Below are 21262 nucleotides of genomic sequence, written 5' to 3' on the forward strand. Positions count from 1 at the left end.
CTATCTCGCCTCGCTCTGGTTATCCTCGGAGGACCCAGGCAATACCCACTGCTTGAAAAACTTGACGATAATCGGCGTTGCATCCAGATACGTCCCATTAGGATTATCGCTATTTGGCCGCACGCTAGGCCAGTCATGTCCCAACCCACCAATCCGGTAATGAGTAACAATCCCACGATTATCACCATTTCCATACTGATACTCCTGCACATTACCATCATACAACTCTTTAGTCGTATTGTGGAGTCCGTACCCCAGTCGCTTCGACCATTCACGAACAAAGTGCGGAATAGAAGGAAGACACTCGCCGCGCCGGCCACCTCCCCCGTAAGGAATCGTCTTATCGGCCGTACCATGAAATTCAAGAATAGGAATTGAAGGGCGACCGGGAGAACACTTGATGGGCACCGTAGTAGGGTGACAGGCCTCTTCAGAAACATCCTGATAATAGGCACCCGAGACTGGAGCAAAGGCTGCAATTCGGGTGGATGCCGTTGGATCACAGGCAAGGAGGTTCGTAAATCCCCCTCCATTGGACTTGCCTGCTGCGTATACACGTGTGGAATCGATGCAGAACTTTTCCTGGAAGTAGTCGAGCATTTCCATGGTGAATGCTATATCGTCGACATCTTTCGAGTGTGGGTCTCCTTGCCATTCTTTCTGTATGTGGATTAATATAATCATTCAGCTGGTGAGGAGTAACGGAGTGATAACTTATTACATACGTTGAGCCCCTGCGGGTACACAGCAATAGCATCTGGATTCCAATCTTCATTGCTGAATTGCGACAGCTTCTCTTGGCTTTCGGCTGTTTTGCCTCGTCCATGGAACGAAAATATAAGTGGGGTAGGTGTGTTCACATTATAGTTGGAAGGAATGTGGATCCGATAGAATCGCTGAGTACCAGCTGATAGGGTGAAGTTGACCCCATAGCTGGATCCCCCGGGGTTTTGGCTCGGGGGTAAGGGTTGTCCGCAGCCTGCTGAGCCGGCGGCACTGGCTAGCCCAGCGGTAGTGGTTAGAAGAATTACTGAGAGAAACTTCATTGCTTCTGTTAGGAAGAATCAAGCACTCTTCTTCAGGGGAGATCCAAGGCTTATGTATTTCAAGTTTTCTTGAATGCGCCTTGCTTATGCAGATCTATTGCCCCTTCTGGATATGTTGGTCTAGGTCGAATGCACTACGAGTGCGTGCTTGGCAAATGGTCTCTTCGGATTGACGGCGATCAATGTTGGATCGGCATAGCTGTTACCCGTTGAACACTTTCCTCGTAGCCGTCTAAATCATGTCTTTATTGCCTAAGAGATACTGAATTCTTCAATACGAGCGGCGCAGTCGTTTATCATACATGAACCCATAATATACATAACATGGAAATACAGATATTACAAATACACATTGCTAGCATATCATATTTGATAAGCATAGTTTGCTAGAGCTGCGCCGAAAACTAGCAGTGGGAAAGGCACTATCTTAATCACCTTAAGCCTGTTTAGGTAATCTAAGTAGTGTAGTCTATTTAAACTATCTACGCAATCTAGATAGATAATCTAGGTAGGTGAGACTCAGTTGCTTATCTGTTAGCCTATTCTATCCTCTGTTAGGCTGCGGAGGGACTGCCTGCAGATTTGGTACAAAGGATATATGCGTGTACCGTCCTGAGCGAAATGGGAGAGTCCTAGGAATGAACATATCTGGATCGTGACCGCAGTTTATTAATTTTTTTAAAACTTTATCTAACTTCTCTTAAAGTCTGGGAAGTGCCTATTATTTATAAGAAAACAACAATCTGCTAAGACGGTTCATGAGGCTCATAATCCCTATATATCCGGGAGAAGCATTATGGGGCCAAGAAACACATATCATACTGCATAATAAACTCATAATCCTTCACCCCATGAAAACGGATTAAGATAATATTTCCCAACATATTTGTTCATCATCTCCCAACACCAGTACAAACCTACTACACGACCAGGCGGAATGAAATGGTCGCACATTCGCCCGGCCACGTTGTAATGTAACGATGTAGAATATACCACAAGCAACAAAATGTAAGCGACTATACTCCGTGCTGATATGTAGCATAGTTGGACGATGGCCTGTGATTCGATCGGAAGCAGGCAGGCCAATAGATGATGGGTAAGGCTGATCTGATACCGGTATTGCAATGAGGGGTGAGCGTAGTGGCTCACGAACCGATCCATGAATGTTTCTGCTGGTGAGTTACGGAGGAAGGATACTACTTTCTGTAGTATCTTGCATTTCCAGTCCTTAGGATTCCTGGCTCCTAACTTTGCAGCTTCAGTATCCAGAGTCTGCCCGGCGGTGGCCAGAACTTGATCCAATTCCAATAGTGAGTGATCTGATATAGACAAACGGCAAGAAGATTCATCCGAATTCATCGGTGTTGCTTTTGTCTCTGTGAAAAATGCAGCTCGAGGACTATCATATTGTGGGAAGGACGTATAGAATCGTGGAGTAAGGGGTTGAATTGTCAAAGTTGGTTGTGAGCTCGAGGTAGTACAAGATGGGGAGTAAAAAGTCATGTCATCAAAGTGAATTGACTTGGGAGGGACATATTTGATAGATACTGGGAAAGAGGTGTGGGACGCTAGCTCGGATAGATACTGTCGAAAAGGAAGTTCGAGATCCCTGGCAGGACGTTAGGCATTGAGAACAGTACATGAGAGCACCATACTTGCCTCTCAATTTCTGTTTCCTTCCGAGGAATACTCCCTGGTCTGACCTCGGGTCTTTTCAGGTAGGTGAGTTTACCTCGCAATCGAATCCGGAGCGCTTGTTTGACAATTCGAGGCGCAGAAAGAACACCAACATGCGTCCATCGTGCAATGAATCTCGCTATAATCCAGCCTGGGGCTGCCAATGGATCTACTGGCTCACCCCAAGAAGAGAGACGGCTTGTTACCTTGACTTGGCCATCCGGGGTATTGGAGCTCAAGTTGGATTGGATTGATGGCCCAAGCACTGGGTCAACTGACTTGGATACCATTAATCCGCCAACCTTCTCGAAGGGTGAACCGAAGATATCTTTCTCCCAGCTACCTTTGTACTGTTTTGACTTTGGCATTGAGGGTGAAAAATGAAGGGACAATTTATCATGGCAACCCTTCGCCGACACCGTCGTAGTCGTTGACCAATTATTAGCACTATCAACAGCCATGCCATCACCGGTTACCCGGAAGAAGAAGTTCCTTTTTTCGAAGAATGAATTGTTGATCTCCATTATCATGGCAGTCAATTCCCGGTTTGATGAATACAGATACCAGTAGCTGATAGCGCTTTTCTGGAACCATAAGAATCGTGGTACGCTAATGAGATATGCGTAAGGAAACTCCTTCGGATCCTCGCCCTAGTAGCTAGATATCAGTACCACATCCTGACCTTCTGATGCAACTCCCACATACCACTGATTTCAAGAAGACATGCAATTTCTCTTCTAGGCTGCGGTCGCCGCTGCCACGGTCAAGGTAATAAGTCGGATCGATAGTGAACCAACATTTTTCCCAAAGTCGTTCCCGTTGCGGTAAACTGTCAATAGACAGAAGATTCCCAACTCGACCACGAAGGCCAACCGGTATACCGATCAGGAAATAGTCGTACCAGTAATTATACCGCTCTGTCTCCGGGAATCTGCGTGTATGAGTGAGTCTGGCAGGAAATAGGAGCGGCTTTCCTATAAAATCTCTTTTGATATGTGAATTCAGCAGAATAAGCCTTCGCCGTAGGAATGCCGCGATCATTAGCGAACAGAGAAGAGAGCCAATCGCGGCCACCGAAACTATCGGAAGGAGAAAGACGAGCATCTTCATATTAGGGGTAGCCCAATTAAGGATAAAGCCACCCGTGACGTGCGGGCTATATTTGACAGTATGGCAGCACATTGGGAATGGCAGGATACTGTACGACCAAGAGGGGTGTATGAGTGAGTGTGGGATATTTGTGACTTAAGCAGGGGAGTCTTCAAGTGGCCTTGGGTAGTTAGTTAATATATAGACGCCTCTCAGACTCGACTTGCACGTTAAACACAATCAGAACCCCTCGTTTCACGGTGTGTCCGGTCCAAATCCTTGTGTATTGAGACAGGATCCTTACGTCAGTCTCCTTGATAACTCCCTGTGTTGCTTCTTAGACTGCATCTATGATCCTCTTTCGTTATTCTCCCGCAACAGTTTGTATATATCCTATACCGAGGAGGGGTACCGATGTGTTCCGAACAAGTTTAAGCCCCAGAATTCAAGGCTTTCTCTGGGACATTTCCTGGTCAAAGAAGAGAGAAACGCTGGGCGTCGGGAGTTTGTGGGGTTACAACTGTCGATGGATAGGATAAATAGGGGAAAGTCAGACGTGAGGTTTAAGCTTTACCCTCCGACTACTCCATACGTTTGTTGCACAAGAAGCATGGTCAAGCCTTTATCTCATACTGTATCATAGGTGGTAGTGCAATATGGTGACTGGTCGGGTAACTGGTTGTATTAGCTTCATTTCCAGTAACCTTCTACAATGGTCCGTTGCTGATTTCGCCGTGCCGACGAATATCCATTGATGATCTTTCAATTGCGTACAACATGCAATGAGCCAAACTTTGTCTCTTCCAAGAAGTGGCCGTCTTGAATAGTGCATAAGCATACGCCGGGGACTCGGGGTGTGCAGAAAATAATCTTTTTATGCTGGATCCGAACGTTCGTAATCAGGAAAACAAGATTCAATCGACCAAGCTTAACAGAATGACGTGCAGAGCCATACTTTTATGGCGAACCACATTTTTTCCCATTGACTCTTAACGTCCAGATCTTGATTTTACATTAGCAGCTCTGGTCTGTGCTATGAAAAGCCGATCGTGAGCACTATCCTACTGCATAGGGAATAAGAGGCGAACTTGATCTAAACTTTGACCAAATCATGGTTCACTGGCTCCCTGGCTTCGCAGAGCTTTGGCTCTAGGTAACATATTATCCGGCCATACAGGTCTCTTTTCGTTTCAAAGCTCGTAGTATCTTCCTGGCAATTTCACAATAGCTGCCATGCTTTGTGATCACACAGTGAGCACCTTCCGCGACAGAAGCAATCAATTCAGATAATAAGGTTCTTCTCTCGCCACCGGGGCCATAATGCTAAGGCAAGACGTACATAGAGGCCGATCCTCGTGAGGCTATGCAACTTTAAAAGACAGCTCGTACCCTATACTTCCTATTAAGCTCACCCTAGGAGACTAACGTATGCAGGATCATGAACGTGTATACCTGTGGTACGCCCAATAATGGGTATATGGTTCTTCCTTCACCTGCTTATAAGAAGTTGACATGCGATTCTAGACTGCTTTCGCCATCATATTTACATCATGTTACTGATCCCTGTGTACATATAATCGAGCATCTACATCAACAATCATGATTAGACAGTTCCCACTATACGCGCTCACTTCCAATTTAACCCTATCCTGCATGTTGGTCCACTGTTTTTTACCCTGCAGTACCCCTGTAATGCTCCACCGTATATGTAGTTCATCTGGTATTTGAAGTAACAAAGAAGCTCAGCTCTACCAGGTATTTTGGATAGCTTTAGAGACTATGTGGAGTCTTTCCTAGTTCAGCTCTATCGATTCAATGCTATCATCTATTGCCTATTGCGGGATATCAAACCTCATCAAGCTGTCGTTGTTAACACGCTGATTCACATGTTTACTACTTTCACATATATACTGTGGACTGACTTCACAATTATAATCCCATTGACTTTCTTTATCTATGTTAATATTATGAAGAGTACAACTATTCATCATGGCTATTTCAGACACTCCACCCAACTGTGTGAGCGTGGTCATCATTGGGGCTGGCTTCTCAGGCTTAGTGGTAGCATGCCAGCTGAAACATCAGCTGAACTGCGACGACTTTGTTATTTACGATAGGGCAGCCACACTTGGAGGCACCTGGGCAGCCAACACATGTGTGTATCTATTTCACCATAAAGACACTCAATTGGCCTAACAATGATCAACCCAGACCCAGGGTGTGGAGTGGACATCCCAGCCCCGTTCTACAGTCTATCCTTCGCCCCTAATGCTGAATTCTCTCGATTCTTTCCGAAACAACAGGAAGTGCTACAATATCTCGAGTCGGTCGCTTTGCGCTATGATATCTCAGGCCATGTAGTGGGAAATACCGAATGGATCGGCGCTTCGTTTGAAGACTCGACGAAGACCTGGCTTATCAAACTCCGAGACGTGAAAAGCGGCCAGGAGTACATCCAAGAAAGCAAAATTCTAGTATCAGCAGTCGGAGGTCTGACAAACCCAAACCCGTTCCACATTGACGGCATCGAGCGTTTTCAAGGAAGCATGATTCACACGGCTAGATGGGACCACAGCGTGTCGCTTAGCGACAAAGATGTGGTTGTGATAGGGAATGGCTGTAAGAGTGATATTTATAGTCCTTGGTTTTCTCCTTGACTCACGACGAATGCAGCATCAGCTACTCAGCTAGTACCGGCTATTGCATCCAACGTCCATTCCGTCACGCAGTTTATCCGGGTGCGTGAGAATATGTCTTCCCATAAGGTATACTCCTAACATAGAATAGTCTCCACAGCACTATTTCCCCGGAAACGATACTACCATTCCATCTTCGTGGAGGACGACTTTTCGTCGTCTTCCTGCCCTGCTTCGCTTCGTCCGGCTCTTGATATTTCTATACCTCGAGACCTCTTTATTCCAATTTGATCTCACCAAGACAGGTGAGCGAATGAGGGAAGAGGCCCGCGAAAAGAGTTGTCGATATATCGAGCAATATGCACCAGGTGAGTTGGAAATCGTGCTTCCCTCTCACCTACCTCCCACACCTATTAAGTCTGATCCATTGCAGAAGAATACTGGGATCTCTTGATGCCTACCGCAGATATCGGATGCAAGGTCAGTCTTTACATTGCTGACTGCACGGAATACTCCACGTAACAACAGAAATTCAGAGACGCGTTTTCGATCACGACGGCTACATTTCCTGTTTGAACCGGGACAATGTACACTTGACCAACGACCCGATTATCGCTCTCAGAGAGCATTCGGTGCTCACTCAGTCCGGAAAAACATATCCTGCAGATGTGATTGTATGGAATCTCCCACGCTTTCTCGATATTCATTTCTCAAGACATTAGACTAATAGCGGACACTAGGTATTGGCAAATGGTTTTTCGTTGACACAGTTCGACGCCGAACTGCGAGGACGCCATGGTCACAGTAGGAAGGGCCACTGGCAGGAATTCGGCTATATCGAAGCATACAACTCTGTTGCTATGTCAGGATTTCCTAACTTCTTTTACATGATGGGGCCTAATTCCGGGCGCGGCCATACTTCAATTATTTATTCTCTGGAAAGGTAGGTGGACGTTTTCTGGACATTTCCTGGACGTTGGTTCTCGTCTAATGATTAATAGCTATGCAAATTTGATTATAAGGGTTATAAAACCGGTGATATCAAGACATGCATTAACAGTGGAACCGAAGGTGTCTAGCGAGAGGGCATACAATGATCAACTGCATACGGCCCTAGAAAAGACGGTTCTTACTAATGCGTGCAGAAGCGTAAGTTATCTTTCATGGGTTTAACCCCGAGAATTCTAATATTTACATACCCAGTGGTATATCGATGAGAGAACCGGTCGGAACTGGGTCATATACCCGTGGAGCTCGTTCTATATGTGGTATACGACACATGTGGCTGGTTTAGGGGACTGGATATACGAGGTGAGCACGTCGACCCCTGCTAATATGTGATAATAAAGGCTTCTGACATAATTACAAGACCCCAGGTAGCTCCCTAAGGAGCGGAGGGACAGATTCAGTGATACGCACTACGGCATCGACTATGCTGACACTCCTAGTTTTCTGTTCACTTATTCTCTTATCGGTTGAGTTGAGCGGCGGTGAGAAGTGGACAAATTACTTGTCCACGCGTACTCCATTAGAGCCTCTACTGTCTATTGTGCAGAAGTCTAACTGAAGGGCCGGTTGAATCTATTCGAGAGTATGATCAAAAGTGGTTTATTGAAGAATAATTCTAGGCAAGGATAGCGATGTGTTGTAAAATGGGAACCTGAGCTGGCCGGGCGGGAATGCTCGGATGTATAACCTACCCACCGGATATCATCGGCGAACACCCGCAGCCCTAGTCACAACCCTGCTCTAGTCCAATGTATAGCCAGTACTTATTGATAGCCAATAAATATCGCGACTCATTCCAAACAATGACCTCACCAAGCAAAACCTGCAAAAGTCCGTTCAGGCCTTGGTCTTCGGCTTCCGAACCATACAATACAGCTACAAAATTAGCCTAACCCACAAGTAAAACAGACCAACTTACCTTGCAAGCATCATTCCCATCCACACAATCAATCTCCGTAACCAAGTTAAAACCCAGTTTCTCGTAAATAATGATATTCGGAACTCCCTTCGAGCTCTCTAAATAACATGGCATGCCATCCCGGTCCGCCTGCTGCGTGACAACCTCCACCAGCTTCCGGCCCAGCCCCATCCCGCGCATTTCCGAGCTCACAGCCAAGACATTACAGAAGTAATACCCGCGCGGGTCGGTCCAGACTACATCGTGGGTTTTCCGCTGCATCTCCTTCCACATTTTGTAGCGGTGGAGGTTGAGGCCACCGCGTCCGCCGAAGCGGACGTTGAAGAGGAATTGGCGGAAGGAGAGGAGCCAGTCCTGGGCCCAGACGGACCAAGATACGCCCTTGGAGGCCGGTTGGGGGGAGAACCACCAGCTGACGCCGACGATTGACCGAGGGTGTTTATCGCTGATAGGGACCTTGGCGACGTACATCGGGGTGTTGCAGTTCAGACCGTATTGGAAGTGGGCGGCGAGGGAGGCGGCGTTCCGCTGGATATTGTACTATTCATCATTCATGCGTTTAGGGTCTATACAGGCTTTTTCTTTCTTTCTTTTCTTGTTCTCTATCCATGGGCTTCGGGAGAGGATATATAGCTTGGTAATCGAAACTTACTTCGGAAGAATCGAATAGCCAGTGGAAATACGGATCGTCGGCAAACGCCGTTTGGACGCATTCTACGGCCTCAGGAATGTCCTGTTTGGTCATGGGGACGATCTGGAGGGCCATATTGGATGTTTTGGACTCGATTCTAGCAGTTTAGATTCAATTCCTACTGTGTCTGCGAATGGGTTGGGATAACGCGATTGTATAAGAATGCGAATGGCGGCGAAGGGGGAACAAGGACAGCGCCATCTAAGGTCGACGAGCCGCGAAGGATAGAAGATCGGACTGTACGACGATAGGGGGACGGATACGAAGCCGGAGAGGAGATTGCAATACAGATGAGCAGTTCGTGGTGGACTTGAGATCTTGGATTTTCTATCCCTTTGCTCCGGTGCATGACCAGGAATCTTATAAGAGCACACCCCATCATCCAGCCTTTAGCCCTTCCTGGCAGTTCGACGCGGATGCTTCGATTGTACATACAATTCCCACCCTGGCCAATCAACGCCCCCGGCAATGATCATCCTGCCAAGCCGCTAGGCGATATTAGGCAGGTTCTGCCGTTATCTGCCATCAGCTGACCCCTTATCATGCACGGGTTGGCTGCCTCAGGCTGGTCGGGGATGTGGTGTCGACGCAAACTGAATATCGAACGTCATCAGTTCGGCGCCACGGCTGAACTCTGAGGGTCTCGCATCATAATTATGAATGTTATCTGTCCTGTGCCACCGTATTGCGCATAATCGATCTCAATTCTGTCCACTTCGTGCCACCCGTACTTGCGGTAGAGCGGGTATCCCTCGATAGTAGCCTCCAGATAGATTCGCGCATTCCGCGCATCAGCCTGTTCAGTTCCCCACTGGAGCAGTTTGCTGCCGATCCCTTTTCCTTGGTATTCGGGCAAAACGGCTAGTATATCCAGCACTATCGTTTCGGGGGATATTAGTAAGACTATTGCAGACAAGCATCGCGTAATGTGGGGAATGACCCCCAAGCAGCCAAGAAAGGGAATGGAAACACAAGGCGACAAATCGCAGAGATCCACGTACTCATATCGTCTTTCGTGGTGTGAACCGCCTTTTTCTCTTTCATCAACTTTAAGCTCAGTTCCCAGATGTCTGCTCTCATCTCCTTTGGTCTTAAACTTGCTGCATTTGCCACCATCGTCCGGCCCTCTTCGGATAACTCGACTTTATTTTCCTCCCAGGGGACTGTCCAACGGGCATACCCCACTACCCGATCGACACTGGTATCCACCGCGGAGAAGACATGAATATCAGGGGAGGCGAGCTTCTCAAGACAGCGAGCCTGTTTCATCGGCATACAGACCTCAGGATCCATCCCCGGCAAAGCATTTAGCCACACTAGCCCGTGTCTAAAACTGGCTATATTAATATGACCCAGGGCGGCCGATTCAGACTCAGAGGCATAGTGGATGTCGATATTGTTCGTCATATTGTGCCGCTTCAGCCGTACGAATAATTCCAAGGAATTTGCTTGGTGAGAGATCGCTGCATGTTTATGCTGGGGGCTGAAAGGCCGTTGATATGGACGGCGCCAAGGGCTCGGGCACCCGTTTAAGTAATAAATGAACCTCGGCCGTGAGTCACGATAATTTAGCCGGTTCGCTAGCAGAGGACGGAGAAATCGCTCATGGTCTAAGCGTTACATCGTATTATGAGAACATCTCTGTCAGCCTGTTTACCATCACGTGTGCTGTAGGCCCTAATAAACATGCCACATCGAATAAGAACCAATATCGCTTCAATATTTTCCATCGCAATCGTAGTCTATATACAGCAAATCAACGGTATTTTTATACATTAGGCCCACTTGCCCAACACGCCCATCAGAACCATACCGGCTATCAAGGACACTCCTCCCACCAAGACTCTAACCAAGGGCGCATCCAACAACTCGCCTCCTTCCATCACCCAGTCTCTGGCCCACATATCCACAACACCCACCCACACCAGAATACCAGCCGACAAAGCATCCAGTGTTCCAAGTGCAATCAGGGTGCTCCTCTCATTGCCATTGAACGAGTGCAGCACTCCCATACCGATGGCCATTCCGATCGGGGTGATCAGCGCAAAGGTCCCCGCCATCACGGCTTTACTGGGGAAGATGCGACCCGGAAGCATCGCAATCCGTGCTCCAAGCGCCAGACCTTCGAAGAACTGGTGAAACACAATTACCACCAGCAAGGTTTTATAAAAGCTGTCGCCCGCGACAACCAGCGTCAGACCGATCAGGATACTGTGGAAGATCACACCAGCTTCCATGACCAGAACCGACAGCTTCGTGTTAGGGCTGGTACCGTCGGTTCCGTGGCTGTGGCTTAGCTGGGCGAGCTGCATTGTCCGTTGTGCTGTGTTTTCTTTTGGGGTTGCGGACACATTGTTCGATGGTGAGTCCTCGCAGCATTCCGGGGTCGATTTACTTGCGCGGGCTGCGACGAAGCGGTGGCCGATGTATTCGGTGAGGAAGGAAAGGAAGATACCAGCCATCACGACGGCAGATGTGGTGGCCTCGTAGTCGAGCTCGCCAAGACATTCGTTCGTGAACATGAGGTTGGCATGAGTGTATAGCTAAACAATTAGCAGGTTTCAGAAAATTTGAAGAACGTTAAACTTACATGAACGAACGCAGTGGACAGAATCACACCGGTACCAAATTGCTTGATAACAGTCGACGCCATAGTATTGATCGTGGGAAAGGGAAGTTTGACCAGCAACATCGGAAGGAAGACACCAAGGGCACTGGTAACAAGGATCACGAATAATGTTCCAATCCGCAGTGGCATATCATAGTCGCGACTCTGGACACCGCAAGATTGCTCGCTCGAGCCTTCCGACTCGCCGGCGCCGACGCAATGCCTATCTCTGTTAGCTTTCGTTGTTCTGTTATCTCTTTATGTGTTCGCGGCAAACATACTCGACACCGGCATGGAAGTGACAGTTTTGTTCACCGCTGGAGGAACTGCTGGATTCGCTGGTACTGTCGCTTTCGTCTCCGCTTTCTCCCTCTTTTAGGATTTGAACGTCGTTTCCATCTGCGTCCATGCAGTACCTACGAAGTGTGAGATACAATGTACAGTAGGTCTTGAGGGGTATACTCACTGAGAGCCACCATGGGAGTGGCAACCGGTGTACTGTGCTGGTAGCTCCCCAGTTGGGGTTGCTGTCAACGACACCTGCACTTCGTTTCCTTCGCCATTGATACAGTAGACATCGTCACCATGGTTATGACAGCCCGTCACTGCAGATGACTGTGCCGACGAAGTCGTAGTAGCAGATACAGAAGTGGCCGTTGCCTGTGCATGTGTGGTGATGGGAGTCTCTTCGCCATCGGTGCCATAACAGTACTCCACGCTGCCATGTGTGTGGCATCCCGAATAGGACTGCGCATGCACCACGCTGGCTGCAAGAGACGCCACAAACAACCCCCGAAGCATATTGACCATGATCTCTTGTGTCACAATCTCAATCTAAATTTCAACTGAAGAGAGGATAATGTACCGAGAAAGCAGTTCTTGATCAACTACTATTTATCCCTCCGTTCTCACAAGGTGTCGCCCTATGCGATGACTCGCTTAGCAGACAGTAATCTCGAATACTTGGAAAACCTGGCCAAAGTCGGATTTCTCCGACATGACGGCGCGCTACTAATATTGCTTTGTGACAGAGATTTACTCCTCCGCCGAGAAGCCTCGCGGGCTAACCCCCAAGGTATCTGTGCCAAGCACGACTGTCTCCTCCGCCAAGAAGGTTCCAATCATTATACCCGCCTTTATATTGAATCATATTGGACAATCCGAGACCGGGCCCTCGAGAATGAATACGGCTTGTTTCCCCCAAGGTCCTCTACCAAGACCTTGGCATGGGCCGCCCCCTTCGACGCCCACGATGTCTTGGCATCGTGGTTCATGTTGATATCCGACCACATGTTGTATGTGCATGCTTTAGTCAACACGTGGGATGTTGTATTCTGTGCGTGTCAGGCGATGGTTCACGGATTCCCCTATCATGCCTTACGATCGTAGCTCACCATGAGATGCTATGCTGTAATTCCGGACGTGATTCCATGGTCAAAACGCAAGCCTAACGACCTACAATGATCACGCAAGGCGATATCAAGCTCAGCCGCAAGGTACCTCTTGGCACAAGTTATCGAAATGAAGATACTCCCGTACGATCGCCCGCAGCTATACCGAAATCTCTGAATACGATCCGTGGAGGCACCTTGGCAACAGCCCACGACAAGAAGAGACAAGCAATCCACGTCCAGAAACCGCAGTATAAAAGCCCATCTAGAACCCTGGCCATGTAGATGCATAGACTTCACAGACCTCCCAAGTATCTTTTCAAAGCCTATCCACCATGGTAGCCCTTATCTCCTTCCTCCTCCTATCCACCGTTACGGCCATCCCGGCCCCTATCTCCCTCACGACCCGCGATCAAGCAACCCCCCACGCCCCATCGCCCTGGGATGCTGGCGCAACAACCCAATACCCAATCCACCAAAGCTGCAACGCGACCCAGCGTCGGCAAATCGAAGCCGGCCTCAACGAAACCATAGCCCTAGTCGACCACGCAAAAGCCCACATCCTCCGCTGGGGAAATGAAAGCACCATCTACCGCAAATACTTCGGTAACAGACCCTCTTTCGAAGCCATTGGTGCCTACGACATCGTCAGCAATGGCGACAAAGGTAGTGTTCTATTCCGATGTGATAACCCAGACGGAAACTGCGAGAATGAAGGTTCGTATTCCCTCCCTCCCATCTTACCAATCCCCAACCCATACACCAACCTCAATCCACCATACTAACACGAAAATGAATAAAGGTTGGGCCGGCCACTGGCGCGGCGAAAACGCCACCGCTGAAACCGTCATCTGCGATCTAAGCTACTCAACCCGCCGCTCGCTGACCTCCATGTGCGCCCTCGGATACACGATTTCCGGGTCCGAGACGAACACCTTCTGGGCGGCAGATCTCCTGCACAGACTCTTCCACATGCCCCCTATTGGACAGAACTGGGTTGAGCATTTTGCCGATGGGTATGGAGAGGTTCTTGAGCTTGCGGCTGGGAATGAGAGCACCTCGACTCGGGATTCGGAGACGTTGCAGTATTTTGCACTTGAGGCTTACGCGTATGATATTGCTGCGCCGGGGGTTGGGTGTGCGGGTGAGTATGAGGAGAGTCAGGAAGAGTCTGAGGATGGAGGGGATGATTTGCCTGCGGTGAGTTCTGTTCTTGTCTTTCTTTTTGGGGGTGTTGGCTGATGTGGTGTAGAATTGTCATACTCATGAGGGTGGGGAGGTTCACTGTACTTAGGTGTGGTGGGTGTTTGCTCTTGGATTATTGAGCTTTAAGGACATGAATTGGGTGCGTACTATGCGGATGCCAGTATCAGTATGGGGTAATTGTATTAGGAGGGATGTTAATGTCTGCGGCGATGTATATTCACTAAGTCATTCTTTACGAGTTATGAGGGAAAGTTCTATGATAGAATATGATGTTTTTGACACCAAAAAATGACGCTCTTGTGCACTGATCCTATATGCCTACCACGGAGAACGATCACAAAAGGCAACACCACATATCTTTGGCCGATTGTTGCCTATAGCCAAATTATTTGCGGATGAGTTGTACTTCTGATGGGCTAGAGCGGTTCATTCTTTTCTTGGGACCGGGGAAGCGATGGCCCTGAAAGCAATTATCGTGCTCCACGTCTCATTGTCATTCCAGGGTATCCGTTGCCCTGATGCATCCATACCAATTTGTTAGCCAGTCATTCCACTTGATGGGAAAAGTCGTAGGAGCAGGCAACAAGGACAGGGGAGCCATGATTGTGGATCATACATCTTTGTCGACATTTCCGAGGTCCTGGCTGTGCTGGTCCGCACCCATGCCATCCCCCTTTCGACTAGTCCTCTTGAGTACTCAAGGTTTCAGTATTGAGATAGAGTCTATTTGAGATAGAGGATTGAGAGATGTAAGTAGATATTGCTAAGCTTTTCTGGACAGTCACGCCTTCGAGGCCAAATTGACGACAATCCCGGGGAGGACCGGATGAATGGAATTTAATCAATCTTCCATACGCATCCCAGACAGGCACCAATCAGCTTTCGTACATTGATGCAGCTAAAGGGCCACCAAAGACATCGGTTGACATTACGGTATACATCCCGGACGTGAGTGGATCGTAGTGATCCGAAGTCCTCGACATTGTACTTTAGTTCCAACTGCATCTAGATCATTTTGGACATAACCAACTGTTCCTGTTATCGTCCTTTCCGTTGGCTCCGGTGGTGTTAGTGAGGGGCATGCAGCTGGGCAAACTTTTCAAAGCCCTAGTTCAGGGCTTTGATTTGTGGCTGCTCTTGCATCAACCCCTACTACATAGTCTATAATATCGGCATTAATGTTCGCGGAGAGCGAAATTGGAAGGCAAGCCGAGTTCCGGGCTTGTAAGAACCAAGACACCACCTGGGTTCACCCGAGCACGATCTATTGCAGGGTCAATATGGAGTGACCCCGCATATCGTTCTATTCGTGGGGGACTTTTACCCCTCGTTACAGACATGACAGCACAGCTTCGCAGGCTGCGGAATTCCACGTTCGATTACACTGCATAGGGTTAAGGAAGTATCACCCAGCAACTATCATAGTTTTCGCTTTATCTGTTAATATCTCAGCTATTTCTTGGTCCTAGTATACTACTTTGACGACATATCTCACTGGAATGCGCTCTACAATCCCACAGGCAATCAGGATTCTACTCCCTGGGCGCCGCGGACATGCGTGGCTCTCCTGTACGAAGGCTGTTCGATGATTTGAATGCATCCTTGTCAAAGTGCAGATAGCCTCAGGGTTATCATCATGCGCTGTCACCACGCTTGGTGGTGGCCTCTCATGCCAATGGCATGATACAGACAGGAAGGTGCATAATTCTCTCACAGGAGAGCAAGGTTCTTGAGGCATTTCTATCTGATATGCCACCAATCACCAATATTGGATCTCTCCATGGTTTCCCGATCCCGTTCTGTGCTGTTCGATATGATACTACGGATATGGGCAAGCAAAACCAGACCAAAAGATATAAAAGGGCCTCAAACTCCCCTCAAAACTCAAGCAAAACAAGCAACTCTTCTCCTCCTCATTACCTCTATCTGCAAGACCAGCCAATCCAATCAACACTTGAAACCTAGTATCCCCATACACTTTACAAAATGAGATTCCTTACCAGTATCCTCGCACTCACAGCCATTGCCGGTGTATCTGCCGTGCCGACATCCAACAGCGCCACCACAAACACAGTCATCAGTGGCGAGTTCACCTACAATGGTGAAGGAGTCGTACGTCTACTTTCCCTACGAATATACACCCCGAACCTAAGTTGACTTGATATTCTCAGGACTTCTCAGTTCAGTGCAGTGGTGGCCTTACGCCACCCCATGCAGATTGTGTACCTGGGAAATGTCAGTGCAATGGAAATTATGGTTGCTGGTCATGCAACGGTGGACGCATGCAGTGCCAGCCTGGACCGGGCTCTGGAACTTGCTGGACCTGATTTGGGGATTGTGGCTAGCTAGATATGTATGTATCTATGGCTGTTATGTGCCTTTCTGGATGTGGTGGAAGGAGGGTTGTGGGGAATGTTGAACAATGCTTTCTTATGGGGTTATCATTTTGGAATAATATGAGATTTGGTTTGTCGTCTAGGGAAGTGTGCGTAGCATTGTTCGTGTTTTGGATGGGGTAGGCTCTATACATGCTTGATTCTGTTATGTCAATAAGGGTAATGGTTCCAAGATTGTAAGATGGTCATGATAGAACATTTTACACACAGGGAGTTTCGTGGATAATCTTGAAGGTGCGTACGAGCTAATGACATATAGAAACTCTCGATTGACTAGCTCCGAGTTCGCCATTAGGGCTGAAGCTAGATTCTGTACATAAGAATGAGAAACATCTCACGTCCACCTGTAGAACATAGGGACTTAGCTCTGGATGATTTAAGAATCAGTGCAGATGATGCAGAGTAGTTCCTCGAGTGGCTTCATATTATCCTGGGCTCTTACGGTAGAACTCACCAATCTTCAGGCCTTAAGGTCGATTTGGAATAGACTTACTGCGCATCTAACTCAATAAGTCTTCCTACAGCTCAAGAAACTAATAAAAAAGCCTATTTAACCGTTCTATTTCTTGAACATTACGGTATCTTTCAAAATAACTATATCCATCTATATAAAACTCCACTCCCAATGATCAAATCTCCCTCTCCATAATCTCAACCACCTGTCGATCCTGGGCCAGCTCCACCGGCAGTGTATGCCCCTGATAACCCGGCGCCGACCCAGCAGTCGGAAGCCCCATACCCATATTGGGACTCATAACCGCCGCGGACGACTTCAACCGGTTCGCCCTAACTCGCTCATAAACCGCCCAAGCAATCGCCCCCAAAGCAACCACCCCCAGAGACACACCCACACCAGTGCCGACAGCAGTTTCGTGACACGGACTCGACACGGGACATGTCACGGAACCGTTGGACCCGTTGTTCGACGACGCCGACAACGAGGTAACGTTCGCCAGCATCGCGTGGCCAAGAACGGGCTTGGCATCGTCGATGAAGAAGTCAGTTTTATTCTCCGGACAGACGGTAGTGTTTGTGTTCGTGCCGTTGCCGATGGGTGTGCCGCAGCAGTATTTGATGACGTCGTCGCGGAAGAAGTGGCTGGTTATTGAACAGCCGCCGTGAGGGTTCACGTCCTCTGGTTTTGGGGCTGTTAGCGTGGTTGAGACTTTTATTGATAACTTAAAATATCTTCATGGGTCTAGGCACTGGCGGAGATATGTATCTGCATATAAAATAACAAGGCAGGGGAGTACACACTGCATTGCTGATGACATTTCGAACCCCAGCTCCGATCCGTGCAGGAACCCCTCGATAACTAGTAGGGCTAATGGGCGACGTTCACGCAGAGTCCGTTCGACAGGCACAGGTCGCCCATGTTGCAGCACGATGTATATTGTTCGCCCGAGCAGGGTACGTCCTTGGCTTCATTGCCGAGAGGATAGTAGCATTTGCGGTCATCTGACATGGTCGCGGTCGAGCTTTGATTTTACTGTTATAGGGACGAGGATGTATATGATGGAAGACTGCGTAAATGACGGTGTGGTCATGTCTTATCCCCGATCACCATGGTGGAAGGGGGCCATGGAGTGATGAAAATGGGGGGCCAACGTGGCTTGGAAGACTGTATGTAGCACTTTCAGGGATCATGTTGGTACAAGGGTCTCGATTATGGCAGTTTGACCGTCACGGATGTGAGATTAGGTCGTTGGTACTTGGCAATCCTTTACTCTATGCGGGAGTCAACACAGTCAGGAGGCCAAAGGGTAGAGACTGTGTAACAGTGACATTTGCCGTCAATCGTTGTTGCCTTCGCTGCAATCTCACAGGCCATACTTTCGTCCTGTGGGTTTTCCACGATATATCCCGTCAAGGACCAGCCACTTTCTGGCTGATCGATCATCTCGTGTGCCAGTAGATCCTGATCGATAAGGCATAGCTTTGTCTGTCGTCTGACATGTTTGCGAATGTTGTCCTTTTCCGGAGGCTATCCGTGGACGATACGAACCACCACAATCACCGGGGCTGAGTAATTGATGTGCGTTGTCTTCTTCCTTCTCTTCGGTTTAGTGTAGGTGACTCGGGCGGGACCACGACGTGACGATTGAATTCTGCTTTCACAACTTTGTGGAACTCAACAGGGTCAACAGCGATCCTGAATTCCAGGCGCTTCAGGCGTCTGAAGAGCCGTTCGTTAGTCGTGTATATACTGTGGTCTCTCTGTTCTGGGTAGAGAAATACGTAGATAGGGCATGGTGGTGTCTAGATTAAGACTGATGAAGATGTGAGGAAGGAGAGAAGAAAGAATGATATAACTGCGCTAGCAGACGTTTTCATAGAGATTGTCTATGAATAGAAGGTGTTAGTCGCTTCTGGAGTAAGGTTGAACCAGAAAGAATCCTGGTGTATTTTGGGGATTCGTGTTTTCACAGAAGGTCATACAATCAGTCATGGTAACCACTAGCGCGGTGCCGTGACCTTTTCTATACTAAGCTTAGACACCATGTCAGTTCGCCAAGGAAATAAACACGGTGATTCGTCACTCTGTTATAGTCGATCGGGCTAAGTGTGCCCTAGCTGCAATGTGGGGGAAACCCCCAACTAATTCCCCATTAGACTATTTTAGATATAATAGTCCCGTGTTTGGATCTGTTCTGCGGACTTACACTGTTGATTCATGAGCGTACCGAGTCGAGATCCAGTAGCAGAGACTGACGTCAGCCGATACGAGGACGTTCCATGGAGCATCACAAAGCATACCGTGCCATTGCAGGGGAAGACCCTGCCCATTCCAGATCAATTGGTCAAGTTGTCGGTCCGGGGTAGCGATGGTCGTATTCGTGCAATGTGTTGATACCTGAAGAGTAATGGAATATGTACACCTGATACCCGCGCTAGACTGTTTTCGGCGGTCATCCCACCTTTACCCAAGCATGAATCATCAGCTTATTTTTGTCTACATCTACTTCTACCTCTTCCTCTTCCTCTTCTTCCCCCCTCTTTCACTTTCTCAATAAACCCAATTTTCTCATATCTACAGCGCCAGGTTGAACAATGGCATCCTCCGCCTTTCCCCCTCCCCCTGTCAGCTCCATTGACTGGAACAATGTCGGCTTTAAAGTCCGTGACGGTAGGTGCTACCCCTCCATCAATGTCCCGCGAAGAAAGTAAGCTCCCCACTAACTCCAAAACCCCTACAGTAAACGGTCACGTAGAATGCCACTTTTCGCACAGCCAAGGCGGCAAATGGAGCGCTCCAAAATTCGTCAACTCGCCCTACCTGCCCATCCACGGCATGGCCCCAGGCCTCAACTACGGTCAACAAGCCTACGAAGGTCTCAAGGCCTTCCGCCGCCCAGACGGCTCCATCAGCGTCTTCCGCCCCGATCGCAACGCCGTGCGCATGCGTCGCTCCGCCGAATTTATCTCCGTCCCGCCTATTCCCGAGGACCTCTTCGTGGAGAGCGTAAAGCTTGCCGTCGCGGCTAATGCGGAGTTCGTGCCGCCCCACGAAACCGGTGCTGCCATGTACGTCCGGCCATTGGTCTTCGGCTCTTCGGCACAGTTAGGTCTCTCCCCTCCCGACGAGTATACATTTGTGGTCTTTGTGATGCCGACCGGTGTGTATCACGGTGTTCATGCCGTCGATGCCCTGATCCTGGAGGACTTTGATCGCTCTGCGCCAGAGGGGACGGGATCAGCCAAGGTGGGTGGAAACTACGCGCCAGTTCTGCGGCACAGTGGACGGGCACACAGCGAAGGATTCGGGATCACACTTCATCTGGACAGCCGCACGAGGTCCGAGATTGATGAGTTCTCGACGTCGGCGTTTATCGGCGTGCGGAAGGATGCCTCGGGCGCGGTGACGCTGGTGCAGCCGGATAGTAAGAACGTAATTGACTCGGTGACGGCTGCGTCGGTGTTGGAGATTGGCGAGCGCGTGTTCGGATTTAAAACTGAGAGACGCCGCGTTCCCTATGAGGAGCTGCAGGAGTTCAAGGAGGTCATTGCTTGCGGTACGGCGGCGGCGCTCGTGCCGATCCGGAGCATTACCATGCGGTCGCGGGGCGATCGCCTTACATACGAGGCTGGGGATGACGGACAGAGCGGTGGGGAGGTATGCGCTAAGCTCCTGCAGACGCTGAAGGGGATCCAAGCCGGCAAGATCGAAGACCAGTTTGGATGGAACTTCACCGTGGAGAGGCCGCCGGAGGGCTGGGCCACTGGTGGCGGGGAGACGGAATCAGATGGTGCCAATGTGCCATGATCATCTGGCGCTCGAATCGTTTTGATGTGATGCGGTAATTTTCTCAAAAGATTCGTTCCAAAATATTGTTGGCTCCGGTAGCATAATTGACCTATCACAAAGGGTTCCAGCTTTGCTTTTTCCACGCGGGCGGCGGGGGCCCATGGAGGTACATAAATCTACTGATCTCCGTAGAAAACCACAGATTACACCCACCATATCTTGGAAGATAGCGATGGTATCTGGTAGAATAAGATGTTGAGAGACGTCCACCGAAGATCTGCAAAAATAAACACCAAAGACCACTAAGAACCTACTCCAAAGTTCAAACCGCTTTAACGTTCAATCGCCA

The 21262-nt window shown here is 48.8% G+C and overlaps 9 protein-coding genes across 9 annotated transcripts; 3 read left to right on the forward strand and 6 right to left on the reverse strand.

Moving 5' to 3' along the window:
• On the reverse strand, window positions 1-1046 carry AO090005000945 (alpha/beta hydrolase family esterase; the record flags this gene model as incomplete). The annotated part of the gene is made up of 2 exons (XM_001817896.1): window positions 1-660; window positions 726-1046. 2 exons carry the CDS (start codon window positions 1044-1046, stop codon window positions 1-3), a joined length of 981 nt encoding a protein of 326 aa, XP_001817948.1.
• Window positions 1047-2062: 1016 nt separating this feature from the next.
• On the reverse strand, window positions 2063-3833 carry AO090005000944 (uncharacterized protein; the record flags this gene model as incomplete). Its single annotated transcript, XM_023233865.1, has 4 exons — window positions 2063-2102; window positions 2161-2655; window positions 2697-3373; window positions 3429-3833. 4 exons carry the CDS (start codon window positions 3831-3833, stop codon window positions 2063-2065), a joined length of 1617 nt encoding a protein of 538 aa, XP_023089169.1.
• Window positions 3834-5801: 1968 nt separating this feature from the next.
• On the forward strand, window positions 5802-7621 carry AO090005000943 (flavin-containing monooxygenase; the record flags this gene model as incomplete). The annotated part of the gene is made up of 8 exons (XM_023233866.1): window positions 5802-5967; window positions 6024-6431; window positions 6486-6550; window positions 6600-6816; window positions 6882-6928; window positions 6985-7122; window positions 7189-7391; window positions 7450-7621. 8 exons carry the CDS (start codon window positions 5802-5804, stop codon window positions 7619-7621), a joined length of 1416 nt encoding a protein of 471 aa, XP_023089168.1.
• Window positions 7622-8293: 672 nt separating this feature from the next.
• On the reverse strand, window positions 8294-9141 carry AO090005000942 (uncharacterized protein; the record flags this gene model as incomplete). The annotated part of the gene is made up of 3 exons (XM_023233867.1): window positions 8294-8332; window positions 8376-8903; window positions 9028-9141. The coding sequence occupies 3 exons, from the start codon at window positions 9139-9141 to the stop codon at window positions 8294-8296; spliced, it is 681 nt and encodes a 226-aa protein (XP_023089167.1).
• A 535-nt stretch (window positions 9142-9676) lies between these two features.
• AO090005000941 (GNAT family N-acetyltransferase) lies at window positions 9677-10473 on the reverse strand (the record flags this gene model as incomplete). Its single annotated transcript, XM_001817892.3, has 2 exons — window positions 9677-9942; window positions 10068-10473. 2 exons carry the CDS (start codon window positions 10471-10473, stop codon window positions 9677-9679), a joined length of 672 nt encoding a protein of 223 aa, XP_001817944.1.
• A 368-nt stretch (window positions 10474-10841) lies between these two features.
• zrfC (putative ZIP Zinc transporter) lies at window positions 10842-12484 on the reverse strand (the record flags this gene model as incomplete). The annotated part of the gene is made up of 4 exons (XM_001817891.3): window positions 10842-11609; window positions 11657-11897; window positions 11956-12090; window positions 12141-12484. 4 exons carry the CDS (start codon window positions 12482-12484, stop codon window positions 10842-10844), a joined length of 1488 nt encoding a protein of 495 aa, XP_001817943.3.
• A 916-nt stretch (window positions 12485-13400) lies between these two features.
• aspf2 (major allergen Asp F2) lies at window positions 13401-14359 on the forward strand (the record flags this gene model as incomplete). The annotated part of the gene is made up of 3 exons (XM_001817890.3): window positions 13401-13782; window positions 13868-14265; window positions 14318-14359. The coding sequence occupies 3 exons, from the start codon at window positions 13401-13403 to the stop codon at window positions 14357-14359; spliced, it is 822 nt and encodes a 273-aa protein (XP_001817942.1).
• A 2937-nt stretch (window positions 14360-17296) lies between these two features.
• On the reverse strand, window positions 17297-19454 carry AO090005000937 (uncharacterized protein; the record flags this gene model as incomplete). Its single annotated transcript, XM_023233868.1, has 2 exons — window positions 17297-17814; window positions 19331-19454. 2 exons carry the CDS (start codon window positions 19452-19454, stop codon window positions 17297-17299), a joined length of 642 nt encoding a protein of 213 aa, XP_023089166.1.
• Window positions 19455-19718: 264 nt separating this feature from the next.
• AO090005000936 (branched-chain amino acid aminotransferase) lies at window positions 19719-20931 on the forward strand (the record flags this gene model as incomplete). Its single annotated transcript, XM_023233869.1, has 2 exons — window positions 19719-19794; window positions 19829-20931. The coding sequence occupies 2 exons, from the start codon at window positions 19719-19721 to the stop codon at window positions 20929-20931; spliced, it is 1179 nt and encodes a 392-aa protein (XP_023089165.1).
• Between the last annotated feature and the right edge of the window lie 331 nt (window positions 20932-21262).

The sequence above is a fragment of the Aspergillus oryzae genome, chromosome 1, assembly GCF_000184455.2.
Source record: "Aspergillus oryzae RIB40 DNA, chromosome 1".
In the NCBI taxonomy this organism is placed as follows: domain Eukaryota; kingdom Fungi; phylum Ascomycota; class Eurotiomycetes; order Eurotiales; family Aspergillaceae; genus Aspergillus; species Aspergillus oryzae.